The 19,904-nt window shown below is 35.5% G+C and overlaps 1 protein-coding gene and 2 long non-coding RNA genes across 3 annotated transcripts; 1 reads left to right on the top strand and 2 right to left on the bottom strand.

Moving 5' to 3' along the window:
* Nucleotides 1-5,800: 5,800 nt before the first annotated feature.
* On the bottom strand, nucleotides 5,801-7,503 carry LOC105178645 (anthocyanidin 3-O-glucosyltransferase 2-like). Its single transcript, XM_011102156.3, has one exon. It carries the CDS (start codon nucleotides 7,379-7,381, stop codon nucleotides 5,954-5,956), a length of 1,428 nt encoding a protein of 475 aa, XP_011100458.2. The 5' UTR covers nucleotides 7,382-7,503; the 3' UTR covers nucleotides 5,801-5,953.
* A 2,972-nt stretch (nucleotides 7,504-10,475) lies between these two features.
* On the top strand, nucleotides 10,476-12,091 carry LOC148784811 (uncharacterized). Its single transcript, XR_016063346.1, has 2 exons — nucleotides 10,476-10,599; nucleotides 11,082-12,091. It is a non-coding gene; the product is annotated as an uncharacterized LOC148784811 (long non-coding RNA).
* A 4,375-nt stretch (nucleotides 12,092-16,466) lies between these two features.
* On the bottom strand, nucleotides 16,467-18,153 carry LOC148784810 (uncharacterized). Its single transcript, XR_016063008.1, has 3 exons — nucleotides 18,064-18,153; nucleotides 16,624-16,727; nucleotides 16,467-16,543 (listed from the first exon to the last, which is right to left on the bottom strand). It is a non-coding gene; the product is annotated as an uncharacterized LOC148784810 (long non-coding RNA).
* Between the last annotated feature and the right edge of the window lie 1,751 nt (nucleotides 18,154-19,904).

The following is a 19,904-nucleotide window of genomic DNA, read 5'->3' as shown; positions in this document are numbered from 1 at the left end:
AGATCATTGTTTTAGTAAATAATGCAGAAAAGGGTAGTGATATTGATGCACAAGAAGCTCAACAAACTCTTGAAATAGGATAAACTAATTTGAGAAAATCTGAAGGAAAGAAACAAATAATTGAGGCAAATCTACTCTCCCATGAGCTAGGACAAGAGTATCCAAAAGAATTGAGTAGAGTTTGGATCTTACCCATTTGAGATTCACTAGATTTTATCTCTTCTACAATATATTTAAATTTATATTCAAGCTAACCAATTATGTTACACTTAATTATTAGTGGATTTTCATGACCCATCGGTCCATAAAATAAAAGTAAATACTTAAATTTCAATAGTTGCAAATTGATTATCCTTGAAATTTAAATAATGAACTTGATTTTACCCAAATGATAGACCAATATTTATTTTAAATAAGAATCTTAAACTTGTTTTGGACCAATATTTGCTATTGTGCAAAGAAAGCAATGGTTCAAACTTCTTAGACTAACCAGAATCTAGGAAGGAGGTTCCATTCCTGTCAAGATTACAAGGTAATAAGCTCATATTTTTTTCTAATCAGTTTCATTTTAATTTTTTTGAATTTTATTTAAATAAATTTAGTTTCGTAGAGAGAAGGGTGTGCTTTTTTTGCTTGAGAAGATCCTCCGATGTGGGATCGGGCAGAGACTGTAATTCTTGGACTGTTTGCAAGATGCTCCCGACTGAAGAGTAAACTAGAAAGATGAAGAAGGTTGAGGAAGAAATTATTTATTTGAGGAGATGTATGTATTGGAAGATTATTGCACTCGTATTTTTCTTATTTTTTCTTAAGGCATGGTTTGTTTAATTGTTGCCTTTTGTTTTTGTTTTATGATGAAGAACAATTAGTATGTATGTTGTGGTTGTTGTGTACTATAAATCGAAGAACAATTTTTTAATTGATTGATGATCTCTGTTTTTTTGTTTTCTGATAAAGAATATTAGTATGTATGTTGTGCATTATTGGTTGAAGAACAATTTATGAATAATTGATGATGGCCTCTATTTTTTATAAGCCAAGAAAAAAAAAATCTTCCCATTTCATTACTGCCATTTTCATCCATTGATAGGTGATTGAACAATGAGAAAATGATGATGTACAAAGAGTGAAAAAAAAAATATTGAGGTCACTGTCCATTTAGAAGCTCTGTTCCATTTAGAAATTCAGCCAACAAAAGAACAAAGTGCATTCAACTAACAAAATAACACCACATTTTTAGCCAAAATACAATTTTTCCATTGCTGCTGCAGTATATGTAGGTTTTCCATTGTTGCTACAACATATATTCGTTTTCCATGAAACCAACAAACCAAAAATACAACCTAAATGCTGAAAAGCCCCAAAAACAATCAGCAGTACATAAGTAATTCAGTTTCCATCAACCAAACAAAATATAAACATTGTTTCCTCTTAACATTTTTTTTCTTCCCTTATCCTTGTTATTATCCTTCTTCTATTTTCCTTCATTCATTGTTTCACTTAGATTGGACAATGTGACGAATCTTTTTCCTCCCTTCACTGTGGATGGTGTTGATCTGTCAGTCTTTCGTGCTCCTCACCTGTGGATCACTTTCTCCTTCGATTTAGCTCCCCTCTTTAGGAGAGAAGCACCTTCCCCTCAGCTATGTCAGTTCTCCTAACGCTTTTAGGCTAACGGGAAACTGGCTAGGAGTTGGCAAAGGCACTTCCTTCCCTTGCCAATATCCTGAACTTAGCTTGTTCTTGAGTGGGCTTTCCACCGTCAATAAAAAAAGCTAGCTCTCTGATCTTCACCCCCTTTTGAGATTGTTTAAATTGCTCAAACATTGTTGGTGTTGTTGCTGTAGTTTTTGGAGGTAACTTGAAAGCAAAGATTGGTGGGATATATCCCTGCACAAGTTTAAATTAATTAATTGAACCACAATATATGAAAGCCAAAAACCAAGATCACTTACACTCTTTGTTTTTCTATGTATGGCCACATCTTCTTCATGCACATGCTCTTTTCCTTTTCTTCTAACCTGATAGAAGGTTCTCCAGCAATTTACAAACCATCATTCAATAAAATTTTTAACAACAATTGTAATTATACCTTAAGTTTCTGTGGGATATTTGGAGCTTCTGCAGTTGTTTATTTGGAGATTCTTTTACAGGTTCATTTCTTCCCATAACCTAGCATAACAACTATTAACAACTAATATGACATTAATAAAGCATTAATAAAACAAAAATATGATTATTTCACTTGGCTTGCAGCATCAGTAACAAACTCTTTGCAGGTCCTAGCATTGTGCCCCTGAACATCATATTTTCCACATTTTACAATAGTTTGTTGCCTCTGTATTTTATTGGATCCTTTTGTGAATATTGGAGCAGGTTTCCTCTTCTTCTTCTTGTAGACAGGCTCATCAGGTTCTAGCCTTCATATTTTTGTAGACCTTCCAACTTTCTTCACAGAATTTGGTGGAACTGTGGGATGAAATCTGACTTCTTCTATTCTTTTCTTCCATTGATTGAAAAAATTGTATGTTCATACACCTTCAAGTATTTCTCCACCCTATAGCATTTGTATGTGTAGTTTTCTATGTTTTCTCCTTGACAGAAAATAGCAGTAATGGCATGTTTATAAGGAATACCACTCAAATCCAATTTCCTACACCCACAAGTTGCATTCTCCAAATCCACACTATATTGAGTCCCATCAAAGCATGAAATCTAGTTATGCTTATCATCTGATTTGATAGGAATGCAATCTCTAAAGTTTTCAATGTTTCCATCATGAATTTTTGGATCTTAGGAGACAAAACTTTCTTCCATCTCTTTTTTGCCCAGTCCCTATTTTGTTGGAGCCTTTGCATCAAATAGTCCATTACCCACTCAAGCATTGGTTGGATGGGTTTATCTCTGCTTCAAGGATATTGCTATTAAACTTTCACAAGCATTGTTGAGTAGAATATCACACCTTGGATAACAAGAAAAGTGTGACCTACTCCACTCTTTGGGATTCTTTATCATTAAACCACGCAAAAGCACCTTCATCTAATTCTTTCGTTTCTTGCATTCTTCTTATAAATTCATTCACATTTGTGGTTTTTGCAGCCTTCCACAAAGTATTCTTGAATGCCAAACCCCAAAACCCCTAATCTTTAAAGTTTGAATGCAAGTGTCTAACACAAAATCTATGCTCAGTGTTAGGAAAAAGTTCTTGTAGTGCACCCACCAACCCTTTTTGTTTATCTGGCTTAAAGTCATAGGACCACATTCTTCTACACGCAAATCCATTTTGAGCAATGTCCTTATTCTCTTTCATCACCACTGCATAACAAATGGGAAAGAAATTATTGTTCGGATCAATAGAAACAGCAGATTATAAAATTCCCCCATATGCCCCCTTCAAATGACAACCATCAACACAAATGACATGTCTACAACCATTCAGAAAATTCAATTTTAATACTTCAAGACAAACATAAAACCTGTCAAACATGTTTTGCCCCCTTCTTGCTCAATCCCTAGCATCATAATAGACCCAGGATTACTTCTTTTTATCTCATCAGCGTAGTCCCACAACAAGGCATACTGCTCACTAGCTCTACCCTCAAGCATAAGCAACGCAAGTCTTTTGGCTCATACAGCCTAATTTCTTGTTATATGCATCTGATCTCTTCAATTGCATCTATTTAGAATCCCTTAATCCCCCTCCTTTGATCAGCTTTGAATTTATGCATGTATTTCTTTGAGAGCCATGTTGATTTCATATTCTTCATATGAAAGGTGATGTTACAAGTGTGATTAGGGACATAATCCCTAATTTGAAATGTACATTCACTCTTCAAGGCACAAGCATGAATTCTCCACAGGCAGTCATTATCAACACATTTTGCATGCAATCTCTCCTTGTCATTTTTTGCAATCTTTATGTTTCTTTTGTTTTTCATTGAATGTGATTGAATAGCCTGTCTCAATTCAGCCTTATTACTGAAAATCATGCCCAATATGAAAAGAATAGAAAGGAAAACCCACTTACCTACCTTGTTGGTTTGACCAAGCGGACCGTCTAGTATAACATCCTAAAAATAAAATCATATTGTTGTTGTTGTTATCAAGAAAAAATATTTTTTTAGTCCGTTAAGTATGTCTAATTTTAGTTTTAATCTTATAAGTATATTCATTTTCTATCAACCCCACTAACTTACAAAATTGATTAGATTTGGTCCGTTTGGGAGTTTTCTACTTTTTTTCCAACCAAAATTTTAAATTTACACGGAACTTTCTAACATGTAAATTAGTTGGTCCAATTTCCAGCCAAATTAACCACGTGTCATGCCACATGGAAGAATACGTGGCTTGTATGTTGACTGGGCAGACCCTTCTCTCTACAAAACTAAATTCATTTAAAAAATTCAAAAGAAAAATTGATTAGGGAAAATAATCAACTTATTACCTTGTAATCTTGACAGGAGTGGAACCTCCTTCCTAGATTTTGATTAGTACAAGAAGTCCGAACCATTGCTTTCTTTCCGCAATAGCAAAAAAGTGGTCCTTCCATGGAAGAACACATTGGAGCCGAGAGATAAGGGAGAAAAATGGGTTTGTGCAAGCTTTGAGAGAAGAATATATCTTTTGTTGGTTAAGAAAAGTCATCTTTCTTCCCTCCAAAAGATGTCCAACTTGTCTTGCACCTCATGTTTTAGCCACAAAGAATTATAAATCAACAAAAATCCATCTAGGTGTCCAATCATGTCACTTTCCGGCGCAAATTATAAATCTAAAATCCATCGGAGGACTAAATGTAATCGATTTTGTAAGTTACTGGAGTTAATAAAAAATGGGCATACTTATAAGACTAAAACTAAAATTGGGCATACTTAACAGACTAAAAAAATATTTTTTCCTTATTCTTATTATATCTATCGTATATATATAAAAAAATTGAATAACTCTTCACATTATCTGCAGATAATTTTATATTATAGCTATTAGTATTACAACTACACAAAATATGTATAGTGAACCCTCTCACAGTCTAATAACTACATTACTTGCATTAGAGATTAACTTATTAGCAAATAAATTAACAATGCTGTTAGACTCAAAATATTCGATAATTAACAGTGGTTGCTAGCAAACATGGAAAACAAAACAAACCAAAGCCAGATGCAAGATTTCATGATTATATAAAACCCAAGACAAGAATGTTGAGGATTGTCCTAAAAGAATTTATTTTGCTTACTTACGACACACAAGCAAACTACAAGAGTTCATGAATCTAATACATTTAATTACTTGGTTTTAGAGGTGATATAGTTCACTTGCTTGTGTCTTTTGAATTTTGATTTCTGTGCTTCTCTTGCATAGCTTCAACTTTTCTTTGTTTTATTTTAACGTTTTCGTTTGAATATGCATTCTAGTATTATATCCGAATGTTTCTATCATTTCTAAACATTCCACACGCACATAATTCCTTTTCACAAACATTCTTACCTCGTGTGTTTTCTTTTGTGGGAAAAAATTTAGATTATTGAATTATGCTGTTAACGTCAGGTGAATAAGAGAAACGAGGAGTAGAAAAAGATAAATTTAAGATATATTTCTATGGAACTTTTTTTTCTTGTCTGGTTCAAAATCCCAACTACACATAAGTATTTGTAGATGCACAAACTTATATTTTCAAACTAGCCTAACAATTATTTTGTAAGTTTGTGCCAATATTAAGTTTGTTTTAATACATTTTTCAAAACATATCAACTATGAATATTGACCGACCTATTGTAAATATCAAATTACATTTAAGAGCTAATTACAATAAAGGCAAGTAAGTTTTATATTACAAACATATTTTCCATTTTTTTCTTGATTCAACATACATACGCTATATATATAATATAAGATTATATATTTTATCTAGACAGAAATATACCCAGCAGAATTATTTGAGAGCAAGTTTAAATTCCTAAGCAATGTTTCTAATAACATCTTCAATGAAGAGATTCCGAGCATTATAAGAAGATCCACCTTCCACTAAAGCCATCCTGCTTTTGTTCTCCATCTCCTTCACCTTCTGCCTCACCCCACTTCCACTCTCCTCCGCCATCAACCGCCTTATCGCTGCCTCTATCTCCTCGGCCCCCACAATATCCGGTGGCTTCTCTCCCCTAAAGTTCTTCTTGTAGTCTATCCTGATCGCCTCGGCCATTCCCAGCTCCTTAACCAATTGAAAAGCATTCAGCGGCTGCTCAGCAAACAGTGGAAACGTAGCCATCGGCACGCCAAACCACACACTTTCTAATGTTGAGTTCCACCCACAGTGCGACACAAATCCCCCCACTGCTGGGTGGGACAGAACTGCCACCTGCGGCGCCCATCCGATCACCTTCCCAATCCCTTCAGTCCTCTCCAAGAACCCTTCTGGTAGCACTTCATTAAAATCTTCATACTCGGTAGGCAATTGCTTCACTCCCTTCTGTCCCGGCTTTCTTAAGGACCACAAGAAACGGCTACCACTGTTCTCCAGTGCCAACGCGATTTCTTTCACCTGGGCTTCCTCGAAACTCCCCATACTCCCAAAGCACAAGAAAACAACCGAGTTTCCGGGCTGATCGTCCAGCCATTTCTTGATGTCTTCATCAAACGACTGATCAGAGCTCGATTTCATAATAGGGCCTACAGGATAAACTTTTGGTTTCTTAGTGTCAGCTAGTAGAGATTCAATCGCATAGGATTCAAGCTCGTAGAACGTGTTCACGATAATCCCTTTCGTCTCCGTCAGTCTCTTGAAGTTGCTCAAGAAGACAGTGGACATGGGACCTCCTTCTACAAACAAAGCAGGCAATACTTTTGCTGGAACAGGATTGGAGAAGCATGGGACAGACAATTCAACGTCGGAGGATTTGTACTTTGTTAGATCTTCATTCTGCTCGAACCTAAGCCAGACGAGATGGTGAAACAGGCCGAGGGCAGCCGCACCGGAAGTGAAGAAAACATAAGCAGGGAGGTTGAACTCGTCGGCTACTTGTATGAACTTCGTGCAGAACATGTCAAGCACAAGGCCTGCCAGCTTAAAACCGGGCAGAGATGGCTGTTTGATGAGATTCGAGACTATGTCTCTAACATGAGTAATTTGATTGTCCATGAAATCAAACATTTTGAACAAAGAGGCATCGTCTTGAGTTGGGAGGTTTATGAACCGTAAACGCGAATCTGCGGAGATGTTTTCTGTGTAACTATCGACAGCACGGTCTGTCGGCAGCTTCATGATGAGTACGGTGATGGAGAGGCGGCCGTCGCGGTCAAGGAGGAGCTTGGCCATCTCCACGGTGGAGACGAGGTGGCTCAGCCCCGGAGAGGGGACGAATACCAATTCCGCGTTCTTCGTTGTCATCACTATGGTCTTGGCTGTTTGCTTGGTGTTGAAATGTTGCTTGGAGTTTGTTGAAGGGACAAGATAAGGCGAGGGACTTCAATTTGCATTGGCCGTTCGTTATGTTTGCGTGTCTCCATGTATAACCTCATAGCCTTTTTATTTGACTAGAGTAGCTACCACCTGTCAACCATTGCACAGAATTGACTGTACAGGACTGGACTTTTTATTTCAAATTAGCTCTACTTTTTATTTTATATAATATTTGTTATGTGTATAAAAATTATCGAATTTATTTTATTTAAAGGAAGATTTTATGTACAAGATATGTGCATGATGCATATAATTTTAGTACTGGTCCAACGAGCTTGGACCTTGGGTTGATTAAGCAAAAGATCTTAAAAATACGGAATTGGCAAAACAACACGTTGGCACTCAGACGTTTAAGTATTTAGTAATGAATAATCGTAAAAAAAATCGTAATGAGAAATTGAGGTATAAGTAAGAAATTCGTGAGAAAATTAGTGTTAGAGCGCAAGTTGATAGCTATAGCAAGAGTAGAAAGTAATTTTCAGATTTTGGAGAGTGTCCCCGTTGGGGGACTATACCTGTATTTATAGAGCGAGTCTACCCCTCCATATGGACTCTGCATACTACCTATATTTTTCAAAAAAGGGGCAGGATACATGTGGGATAAGGCTTTTGGTCTTATCTTTACGTAATTAGTATACACAACACGTCTTTGTTTGAGATAGGACTCCTTTCACGTGATGACTCATTTCACGTGATGACTCCTTATCTGCATGGAGACCTTCTAGATTAAGGAGTCCAACGTCTTAGAGGTGCAACCCTTCTCTTGGACTACTTTAACAAGGCTTTGAAGGCGGGTCTGTGACCTGACAAGCATTTTACTGTGCCCCTTTTTGGCTAAATTTGGGAATTTTCTGGTGGACTGCCCTTCTTATGGGCTGGTGGGCCTAACTTGGGTTCCATAACCTATTTTAGGCCAAATGCTCTTAGACCGCATTCGGTCTCCCCCCCCCCCACTCTAAGGAGGAAGAATGCCCCCCGAGCTCCTTAGAGTAGGAGCCTTTGTAGCACAAGAACAGGGGATGCTTCTTCAACATCAAGGCTGCTTGCTCCTTATGCCATTTTCTGCAACCTAGGGAAGTGTATCTCACTTTTTGTCAGTTTGATTTGATTGCCATAATTACTGCAGGGAACCACCCCCCATGCGCCTGGTAACCATCCATCCACGCACTTGGTAACCACCTACTCTCGTGCGGTTACAAGTGGGTTGTGGGTCTAATCCCCTTCGACCACCTAAGAATTCATTTTTGAAACACAAGGGTTTCCCATCTTCATCTCCAATAAGTATTCTCTCCTTTCTTGAATTTCCAAGATTCATCTTTCTCTATACCTTCTTCCAATGAATCTGTCCGTTTCCTCAGCAAAATCTTCTTGGGCGATGATCCCTCCGAGGCCACCTCCAGGAAGATAAGTATTGTCTTGTCTCAATTTACTAGTGGTTGGAGGGGGAGTCTGCAACAAGCGATTATTGTTGCACGATGATTTAATAGACGAGGATTCCGATGAGGAGGTAGGGGAAAATGAGAGTGAGGGATCTTTCCTAAGGAAGAGAGGGCGGCGCCTAGGTCTCCGTTAAAGGAAGAGAAAGGAGATACCTGGGTCTTCCTTTGGGGAGGACAGGGTGTCTAGGTCTCCTCCTGAGGAGGAGAGGGTGTTTAGGTCTCTTCCTGTGGAGGAGGAGAAGATGTCAAACGAGGACAGGGTGCCCCAATCACCGGTAGAGTGGGGGGTTCTTCTACTCTAAAAACCTCTTCCATAGATCAGCTTCACCAAGAGTTTCAGGTTCCTTCCTCCTTTATTGTGTATACTCCTTTCCCCACAAGTCGTCCGTTTCATCCTCCCCCCAATTGTTTTTGTTTTCTCATCTCCTTGCTACGTTCAGGTTTGGGTTTTCCCATTCCTCTTTTTTATTCAAAGGTCGCTTGTCTTTTTCAAGTTTCTTTGAACCAATTAGTCCCTAACTCTTTTAGAATTTAGCTGAATTTTTTATTATTTTTTTGCTTTCATGGTTCCCTCTAACAGCACATGGTTTTTCCTAAATGTTGTCTCCTTAAACGAGCTGAGAAAGGTTTTTTTCGTTTTGTCTCTCGCAAGGGGGTGTCGTTCTTACCACTTTTGAGTCCCCCTAAACATTGAAAGAATAGTTATTTTTATGTCATCCCCCCGCCATACCTGGTCCTTCCCTTGTCAATAGGTTCAAGAAACCCCGCCTCTTGTGCATATGGAGGCAAGAATAGTGTCTTTGTCTTCTTTGTTGTCTTTCTATGATTACCGATCCCTTATTGACGATAGACGGTTAGGGCACTTTGACTTGGCCCCTTAAAGGAACTCTTAGGAGATTCCTTAGGTATCTCTTTGTTTTCTATTTATTATTGTGCTTTTTGTCTTGTGTATCATTGGGGTACTAACTTTTTCTTTGTATTTGGCAGAAAACATCATGTTCAACAAACTCATGAGCGATCATGTCTTGGGAGGCCATGCTGGAGGGACCTCTACTCGAAAGTCCTCAAAGGAGACCCCCATCTCCAATGAGTTAAAGGGTAACCGTCCATCTTCTTCTTATCTCCAGGGCCCACCGCTGGTAGTTCTTCAAAAAGACCTCGTGCAGGCTCTATGGTGGCTCCCCCGTCACGTCTTTCATCTATGTCTCCTCTTCCCCTGTGACACCCCAAATATTATAATACATAATTGTAGGATTAATTGATAAATTTTCGTGAAATTTAGTTAATTAGCCACTAAATTATGGGTCATAATTGTAATATAATAACACTTGAATGAATTAAATTGGAGTTTGTTATAATATTTTGGTACAATTTCTATTAATTAAGAAATTTAGGAAGGACGTAATTGGTATTTTGAGAAAAATTTAATTAAATAAATATAATAATAATAATATTATATATATGTAATAATAATATTATATATATGTAAATAATATATATATATTTAAGTAATAATATATATATATATATATATATATATATATGAAAGAGTAGAGAAAAAGATGAGAGTGGGCTGTGGCCCACCTCCCACCGCCTCACCCTCCCTTTCCTTTTCTTTTCTTTTGTTTTGTAGTTGTATACACATACTAATATACACATAACACACACACACACAAATTCAGCGAAAAGAAAGAGGAAGAAACAGAGGTACGAATTGTAATTTAATTTTTATTAATTTATATAATTATAGTATTTAATTAGTCCGTTTATTAAATATTATTTATACTAAGTGATGTACTATTTAAAATAGTAGTGTCGAATTAAATATCGAATTGGATATAAAAATAATATCGTTGGTTAATTAGATTATTAAATTTATTAGATTTGAATATTACTATAGCTAATTTATACAATTCAATCGGAATTGTCAACCAAATACGCAATTCTACGTATTGGATGTAATTAAAGTGTATAGTAGCGAGAAATTCATAAAAAATTCATAAAAATGGTTTGAAAATTATTTTTAAGAAATATTATGTTATTAAAGAGGAAAAATGAAGATTTGTACTTCGACAGAAATGGAATATTGAAGAATTATTAGAAATTGTACGAATAATATTTAATATTATATTTAAAAGAAATTACGATATTCTCGATATATTAACTGTATGTAGTATAACTCATTATAGGATACGGGGGTGAAGTGAAAGGACTGACAATTAGCGATTGAGTAGAAAGAAACGTTGTAAGGTCAAGGTAAGTAAATAATTAGTATTATCTATATATGTTCCATTTATTTGTGATATTACTATTATATAAATTTGTGGTTCATGCTGATATTGATTTATCTGAAAATATATGAGTGGTGGATGATTTGATTTGATTGACGATATTGTGTACGTAGAATGAGAACATACGTTGAAATATTATGTTTATTGTTTGATGTGTTGTGGATGTCTGAAAATGAGAATATATGGATATATTGTTTTACATTACTAGTTGCTTACAAGAATGGTGATATGTGGAAATGAGGGAGTGGTGGAAATTGAATATAATTGTGGTGTGAATACCCCTTGACGTGTTCAAAAGCATATAAGGCGAAATGAGATGAAAAGAGCTTTGATGCGATATGAAAGAGCTATGTGCGAAAAGAAAATGCTATGTGCGAAATGAGATTGATGAGCCGGCTGTCAAGGGGATTCACTTAAATTTATATAACGGTGAGATTGAGTTGGTGGGAAAAACACAATATCACCTTCTGATAAGCAAACTAGGAAAAATGGAGTTTGGTTAGTTGTCTTATTATGAGATAGTCATGTGGTGTAATAAAATTGAGTATGTTGGAATTAAATTGATTGTATTCCATTTGTGTTGCTTGTTTCTCTTGTTTGGGCTATGGTTGACATGCATATATAGATAGGACTGGTTATTTGCTTACTGAGTGGCAGGCTCATTTCCCTTCTGACATTTTCTTTCAGGAATAGACTTTGAGGTGTCTGACTATTGAAGAATAGGTCCATGCGCTATACTCAGGCAGGTCGGCCCAGTATGCAGTTTTCTCCTCTTAGTCAGTTAGAGTACAACTCACATTTTGTTTGTGCAGAGAGAATATAATTGTACGGATTACTTGTGGTGAATCACCTTGTGGTGTTTGATATGTATATATATATATAATATTGTAGGTTGATAATACTTGCTATGACATGTTGGGATTACGTATGCAAATTGATTAGTTGATTATGTGCAAATTTATATATATGAACACAGGGATTACTATAAGTATGACGTTTATGGAAGGTATAGCCTTGTAGCGAAGGGGGTGCTACATCCCCCCTCCTCCAAAGAAGAGATGGATACTCCTCCTAGATCCTCGTACATTTTCTCAGCCTATTTTCACAGTCGTCATTCCTTAGATTAGGAGAGGGGGAGAAATCCTTTAGTAGCCGATCTTAGAAAGGGGGTTTTATCCCCCAGGGATAACCAACTTCTGGCCTCTTTTCGTAGAAAAGAGCTTGGGAAGATGGTAGATTCCTAGTATTATAACATTGATGTATCTCTTTCCTTTTTGAAATGATATTCTGATGCTCCATGTTTTTTTATAAATGGCCTCTGTATATGAAGAGCTTTCTTCCAAGTCTCAAGGGGTTCCCCTCTATCCCTCTAACTATTGCCCAAAGGCGGAAATTGGAGGATAAGGTGGAGTGCCTGCGAAATAAAAATGCTAAACTGAGGGAGGCGAAGAAGGAAGCTACAAGCCGCTGCCAACAGTTGGAGAAATACTTAAGAAAGCTGTAGAAGGAGGTGGTCGGCCACGAGGGGCGCTAAGAAGGTGGTAGAGAAGGCGGTGTTGGATTTTTCCAATTTAGAGGAGGGCAAAAAGTACTTCGAAGCTTATTGGGAGAGTCGCCTCAAGGAGTTTAAGAAATCTGAGGCTACCAGCAGGAAGTGGCCAACCTAGTTGGGCATTAATTTGAACGTAGTTTCACGGCTTGCAAGGAGCAATTCCAGGCTCAGGGGTATCCCCTTAAGGAGAGGAGTCTACCTTCCTTGACCCTGCCACATTTTTATATAATGCGCCTTATCCCTTTGCTGAGCCCTCCATTCCCAAGGATGGGAGTACCCCCCTTGATTCAAGTTAGTTTCCTCCTTCATCCTCTTCTTATGTCTCTTTTTTTCTTTATACTGATTTTACAACGTTTTGCAGAAGGACACTTGGACCATCTACTGGGAGAGGTCGAGGCAGAAATGAGTAGTCCCACTAATGAAGCAGCAATTGATTTCGCAGTGGGAGATCTCCATGGTGTAGGTACCCCTAAATTGAAGGAAGGAAAAACCTCTTTAGCCGTTGATGTTAAGCCTCCCACTACTCCTGTGATTGCTGTTGATGCCCCTCTTCAAAAGGAAAAGGAAAATCCTGCGTGTGGAGAAAAAAATGATGATGTCATATGATATACTCCGTCTCCGTGTTAGCTGAAAACAATTTAATTGTTCATGTTCTGCTTTTCTCCCCATATGGAATGGGGATGAGAAAATTTACAGTTTTTGCTTGTTAGATGTTATATTTGCTTTGCCCCTGGCCATGTTTTTAGCCTAGGGGTAACAATGTGATGCCTTAGCTTTTGCCTTTATTTTCCACTGCTTTCCTGATTAATAGAGTTCTTAGGCTTTGCTTGAAGTGACACGATATGAGAGAGACTGACAATGAGGGATGTTCCCTTTGTCTTTCTTGTGGAATGCCCTCTTTACCCTTCTTGTCGGATGCCCCCTTTGTCTTTCCAATATTCTAAGTACTCAAGAATGGGTTTACTGTTCATATTATATATGAAACGTTTTTATGTGAAAAGAAATGGATGAGAGGTGTATGAGGGCTTAAAAAAGAAGTCCCAGAGGCTCCATTGATGATGGAGGCCTGCATGAATTTTGGCAAAGCTTATTTTTATTCTATTTTTGTACCATGCTCAATAAAAATGCAAGAAGACATACCTTTATGGGGGATGCCCCCAACAGGAGAAATATGGAATATCCATTCGTCAGTAATGATCTGACTCTTGATGTCTACAGGTACAAACTTCTTAGATGGAGTCCTTTAGGAGGATTTATTGGAGGATGTCTTCCAGAAAGACATATTTAGAGGGGGTCCTTCAGGGAACATGGTTAGAGGGAGTCCTTCAGGAAGACTTATTGGAGGATGTCTTCAAGAAAGACATATTTAGAGGGGGTCCTTCAGGAGGACTTGTTAGAGAATGTCTTTTAGGGGGACATGTTTAGAGGAAGTCTTTCAGAAGGACTTGTTGGAGGATGTCCTTCAGGAAAACATGTTTAGAGGGAGTCCTTCAAGAGGACTTATTGGAGATGTCCTTCAAGTGGACATGTTTAAAGGGAGTCCTTCAACATGACTTACTAGAGGACTCTTTGAACGCAAAGGGGACGCCCTTCTTCATGCATATTATGTTTTGAGGTTGTGTATGTTCCAAGGATGTGATAGTGCATCGACGCCCCTCAAGATCTTCTAACTCATATGCTCCTCCTCTTATTACTCCTGTAACTTTAAAGGGTCCTTCCCAAGTGGAGTCTAGTTTTCGCACTGATTTTAATGTGTCCACTTTTCGTAATACTAGATCTCCGACTTGAAAATTTCGAATTTTTACTCTCTTGCTGTGGGCTAATCATAGTGTTTTTGTATCTTTGAATACGAATGAAAGCTTTCCGCCCAATTCTTCAATAAAATCTAGGTTTTCTTTTAGTAACTTTGTATTCCAAGCTTTAACGACTAACTCTAAATCCTCTCCGTTGGGTCGTAATCTTCTAACCGTGATTACGAGCACGAGGGCCATTCTTTCAGTAAGGATATTTCGTCCTTCAGCTCCATTGAGTACTTTGCTGACGTAATAAATCATCATTTGTTTTCCATTATCTTCATGAATAGGGATGGAGCTAATAGTTTGCGGGTATCCCCTGAAAATGGTTTCACCAGTAGAGGGAGTCCCGTTAGATATTGTTTAAATTCTTCAAAGGCTTGTTGAGACGCATTGTCCCACTCAAAATTCTTTACCTTCCGCAGGACTTTGAAAAGTGGTAGGCTTTTCTCTACCAATTTGGAAATAAAACGGCTAAGTGTCACCACTCTCCTAGTTAGTCCTTGTACTTCATTAATTTTGGAGGGGACCTTCATATCCAGAATAACTTTGATCTTGAGGGACTTGGCCTTGATCCCTCTTTGGGTGACCATAAACCCTAGGAAGCATCCCCTTTTCACTCCAAAGGCGTATTTCCAGAATTTAACTTTAGTTGGTAGTTCCTCAAAACAAAGAATGTTTCTTGTAAGTCTGCAACATGGTCTTTGTTCTCCTTTCTTTTTACTAGCATGTCGTCCATGTACATTTCGACGTTCCTTCCAACTTGTGATGACATATTTTATCTACCAAATGTTGGTAGGTGGCCCCGATTTTCTTTAGACCAAATGGCATGGCCACATAACAAAATATTCCAGCAAAAGTGATGAAACTGACTCTCTCACGATCTTCTGGGGCCAACATTATTTGGTGATATCCTTGAGATGCATCCATATGCTTAACAAACCACATCTTAATGTGGAATCCACCAATTGATCAATTCGAGGTAAAGGAAAAAAAATCCTTAGACCACGCCTTGTTGAAGTCTCTGAAGTCATGCACATTCTCCATTTTCCCCCTGGTTTGGGTACTAATACGATATTGGATAGCCACTCGGGGAATTGTACTTCATCAATGTGTCATGCCGCCAATAATTTATCAAATTCAGCTTGGATTACACTACAAAAAAAGGTGGGATTTGGAGCGGGTTTAGGAACGAGTTTTTTGTTTTTGGAACGGTTTGCAGGATACTGAACTTATTTGGAGTGGTTTTTGAAACTGTTGAAAATCTGTCCTATACAAATGCCCTTACAAAATTTTAGGAATGGTTCAGCCAAAATCGTTCCTATTAGAGACAAGAACTATAACACTTTATGAAAACAGTTCCTAATATTGAATTTATCAAAAAAATTACTTTTAATTGAAACGATTTTAGGAACGGTCAGTCTTATTTAGGAACACGTATATGAAATTGCTTTAGTAATGGTATTAGGAAGGGTCTTTCTGAGTTTGAACCACCTATTCAAACTGAAATAGCAATGATATTAGTAACGGTCAGCTACTATTTAGGAACACTTATTTAAAATAGTTTTAGCAATGATATTTGGAACGATCAATGCAGTTCAGGCACACGCTTTTGAAATTGTTTTAGTAATGGTATTTGGAATGGTAATTTATTTAGATTTGTAACATTTCTTTATCAATACTAAAATTTTTCCTAATTTTTTAATTTATTTATATTTTATAACTTATTAGAATACTTAATGAATTGTAATAAATAAATAAATTTATATATTTTAGTAAATTTTACTTAATTATATCTATGAATTTAATTAATTAACTAAATATGAAATAATGGATAGTAATAAACATTATAAAACATGAATAATTAAGGAAAAACATTATATTAATATGAAAAATTATGTAATTACAAAAATGAAAGAAAATTAAGACCTAATCTAACCTCTCCTCTTCAGCAACATCCATATCATCCTGGTTCGAGGGCAAGGGGTCTATCAGAAGCGGTTCTGGAGTGTCTCCTGTAAAACAAACATAATTATTAGTATTTTTAACCAAGAATTATTTTTTTCTAAAAACATAATATTAATAATCTACTTACCGCACCTCAGCAGCCCTCAGCCCCCTCTAGCCGTCATCCTCCTTTTTCTTGTAGCACCTTTCAAATAACTCCATCTGCTTGGGCGGTTGATGAAGCTCTGCTTCCTGTAGAAAAAAAAAAAAAAAAAAACAGTTAGCATCTTATTTATGAACATTTTCTTTTGTTGACAGATGGATAAGCCTAACTTGTTCTACTGCCAAAATTCACTTGATGGGCTAAACAAGCTTAAAGGCATGCGTGATCAATTTGTATGTGGTTACGAAGGAATTATATATTTTTAAATAATTATTAATTATTAATTGTATTTTCATTTAAAATATTACCTTAATATTGTTATTGTTAACATTATTTTGTAAATAATATTATTATTAGGATTATTGATCTAATTTTGTGATTATTGACATTATTATGTAAAAATACTGTTATTGGAAATATTTTCTAATTTTGTAATTATTGACATTGTTATGTAAATAATGCCATTATAGGGAATATTAGCCTAATTTTTGTTAATGTGATTATTATGTAAAAATTTATTAATGGGAATATTGTTCCAATATTTGTGATTATTTTCATATATTATGTAAAAATCTTAATATTGGGGAAATTGGTAAAAAAAAAATATATTAATGTGATTATTATATAGATTTATTATTGGAATACTGTTCCAATTTTTGTGATGATTTACATTTATTATGTAAAAATGTTAATATTGGCGAAATTGGTCAAATGCTTTTACCTAAATTGCATAAATTACACAATATATTATACATAAATTGCACAAATTACTCAATTAAGTTACACATAAATTTCATAAATTACGCATAAGTTGCATAAATTACTCAATTAAAATGCACATAAATTGCAGAAATTACACATAAATTGTAGAAATTACCAAAAATCAGAAAAAATTGACAATTTTTTTTAAACCTTAACAAAAATTTTCTGTCAATTTTTCAAAAATTAAAAAATAATTTACAGAAAATTTTAAAAAATACCAATAATTTACAAAAGAAAATTAAAAATTACCAAAAATTTACAAAAAATTAGAAAAATTACAAAAACAACACAAAAAATTAGGAAAACTAAAAAGAATTACAGAAAAACAGAAAATATTCAAAAATATTTTCTAGATTATTTTCTGGAAAATTTTCAGAATATTCTGAATATATTTTCAGAAAACCGAAATTATTTTTTTCAAAAAAAATTAGAAATTTTTTTCAAAAAACCAAAATTTTATATCAAAAAAACGGACCAATGTTTTGGCGAAAACTAGCCGAAATGTTTTTAGAAAAGTTGGGGTTTATTTTTATACGAAAGTGGGGGGAAATGGAAGAAAAGTGTAGTAGAAAAAAAGAAAAAAAATAGTGGGGGTGGGGGGTATCAAAGAAAAAAGGGATGGTCAAGAAACAAACAAAATAACGGTCATTTAATTCCACTTACCTGTAGACAGCAACGGACGGCGGTGGAGCTGAGTATCAGGGGCAGGAGGCGGTCGGTCAAGGAAAGTGAGGGAAGGAGAGTGAAGGAAGAAAAGGGAGGGGGAAACAAAAAATTCTATTATATATTGTATATATATTGATTTTTGGAGCGAGTTTTGGAACGGACAATTTTGAAAAAATCGTTCCTAGCAAAAAGGAAAAAAAATGACGTCGTTTCTGTTGATGAGCATTATTTAAAAAATTGTTCCTATTGTTTAACCGTTCCAACAAAAACAAAATGATGTCATTTTTTTTCGAAATGACATATTTTTTGTATAATTTAATGTGACCGTTCCTAATGATTAGAAACCGTTCGTAATGATTAGAAACCGTTCCTAATTGTGAGCCAAAATTATTTTTTCTAAAAAAATAGAAAAATAAAAAATATAGAAAAAACTATCCCAGACACATTAATGATTAGAAGATTAAGTATATTTGTATATATAAGATTGTTAGTCTTATATAAATGTAGGTAGCATCTTATACTGTTGTAGTGGATCGCTTAATCAGACCCTTACAATTTTAATCAGACCATTGGGTATTATTAAATTGACAAAATACTACATTCGATAAAATTTTGGACATTTTTGTTATACAGATACTGAAATATCGTATCTGATACATAATTAACGAAATTAATAATGACGCAACTGTCCATCAAACCATGTGATTTTAGATCATATCGCAGATATGCTCACATATGGAAAGTATTGTTTTGAGTTCAAGTTCGGAATTAATCAGAGTCCCGAATGTTGAGATATCATAACTGAAAAGTGAACGAGGAATTTGTTGACATATTTAGGAACGATTTTGGAACTCGTTTAGGGATGGTTTCTTGCAATCATTTTAGGAACGGATATTTTATACATTTAGGAATAATTTTTGTTAAATTCATCTTAGGAATGATCAAATATTTAAAAAATCGTACCTAAGTTTGATTTTCCTTCCACTTTTCATATGGCATGAAATTAAAATTTTTGGAACTGATTTTGGAACAGTCAAAATAAATTGACCGTTCCTAAATTTTGATTTTTCCTCCTTTTTTATTTAGGATATTGTAATGTATTTAGGAACTGTTTATTTTTTAAAGTCCGTTGAAAGTTGGAACGATCTTCTGGTTTTCGGACCGTTCCTAAACAGGAAAATATTTTTTTTGTTTTAAAAATAATTTTATTTGTGTGAGAACATTATTTTACAATTTGTCCACAAAATCCATTCCATAAACTATTTCAATTTGTAATGGGTTTTGGAACGATTTTTGAAACACGTTACTTCTTAAGTAAAACTCATAATTTAGAACGACTTTTGGCATAATTGATTAAGTGTGTAGTAAAACCGTTTTAAATTTTACCTCATTTTGGAACATATTTTGTAACTGTCATCTCTTGGACATCTATTGAAGCACATATAGGAACCGTCATTGCAAGACCGTTCATAATTCTAACAATCTATTCCAAACAGAGTTCCAAATATTAATCGTTACGATCTTGGAGCGATCTTTGGAACAGCTTTGTAACGATTAGTTTGGAACACATATTGGAACGGTTTGGCCGTTCTAAAATTATAATCCAAAACAAATGTTGATCATGACATCATCTATCAATATTTGTTCCTCATGTGTTCCAAGGCCCATTCCAATATGGAATAGGTTTTGGAATGGTTGCCTTACCCGTGCCAAATTTTGCCTTTTTTGTAGTTTTATTCTATCATTTTCAGGCCCAAAGTGCCTCTTTTTTTGTTTCGTCGGCTTGATACTGGGATTTATATTGATTTTGTGAGTTATGACATTAGGATCAATCCCTT

This window comes from Sesamum indicum, linkage group LG12 (assembly GCF_026168435.1).
Source record: "Sesamum indicum cultivar Baizhima isolate 11 linkage group LG12, ASM2616843v1, whole genome shotgun sequence".
Lineage (NCBI taxonomy): Eukaryota > Viridiplantae > Streptophyta > Magnoliopsida > Lamiales > Pedaliaceae > Sesamum > Sesamum indicum.
The sequence above is the reverse complement of the archived record's forward strand: the minus strand, read 5'-3'. Positions and strand labels throughout refer to the sequence as shown.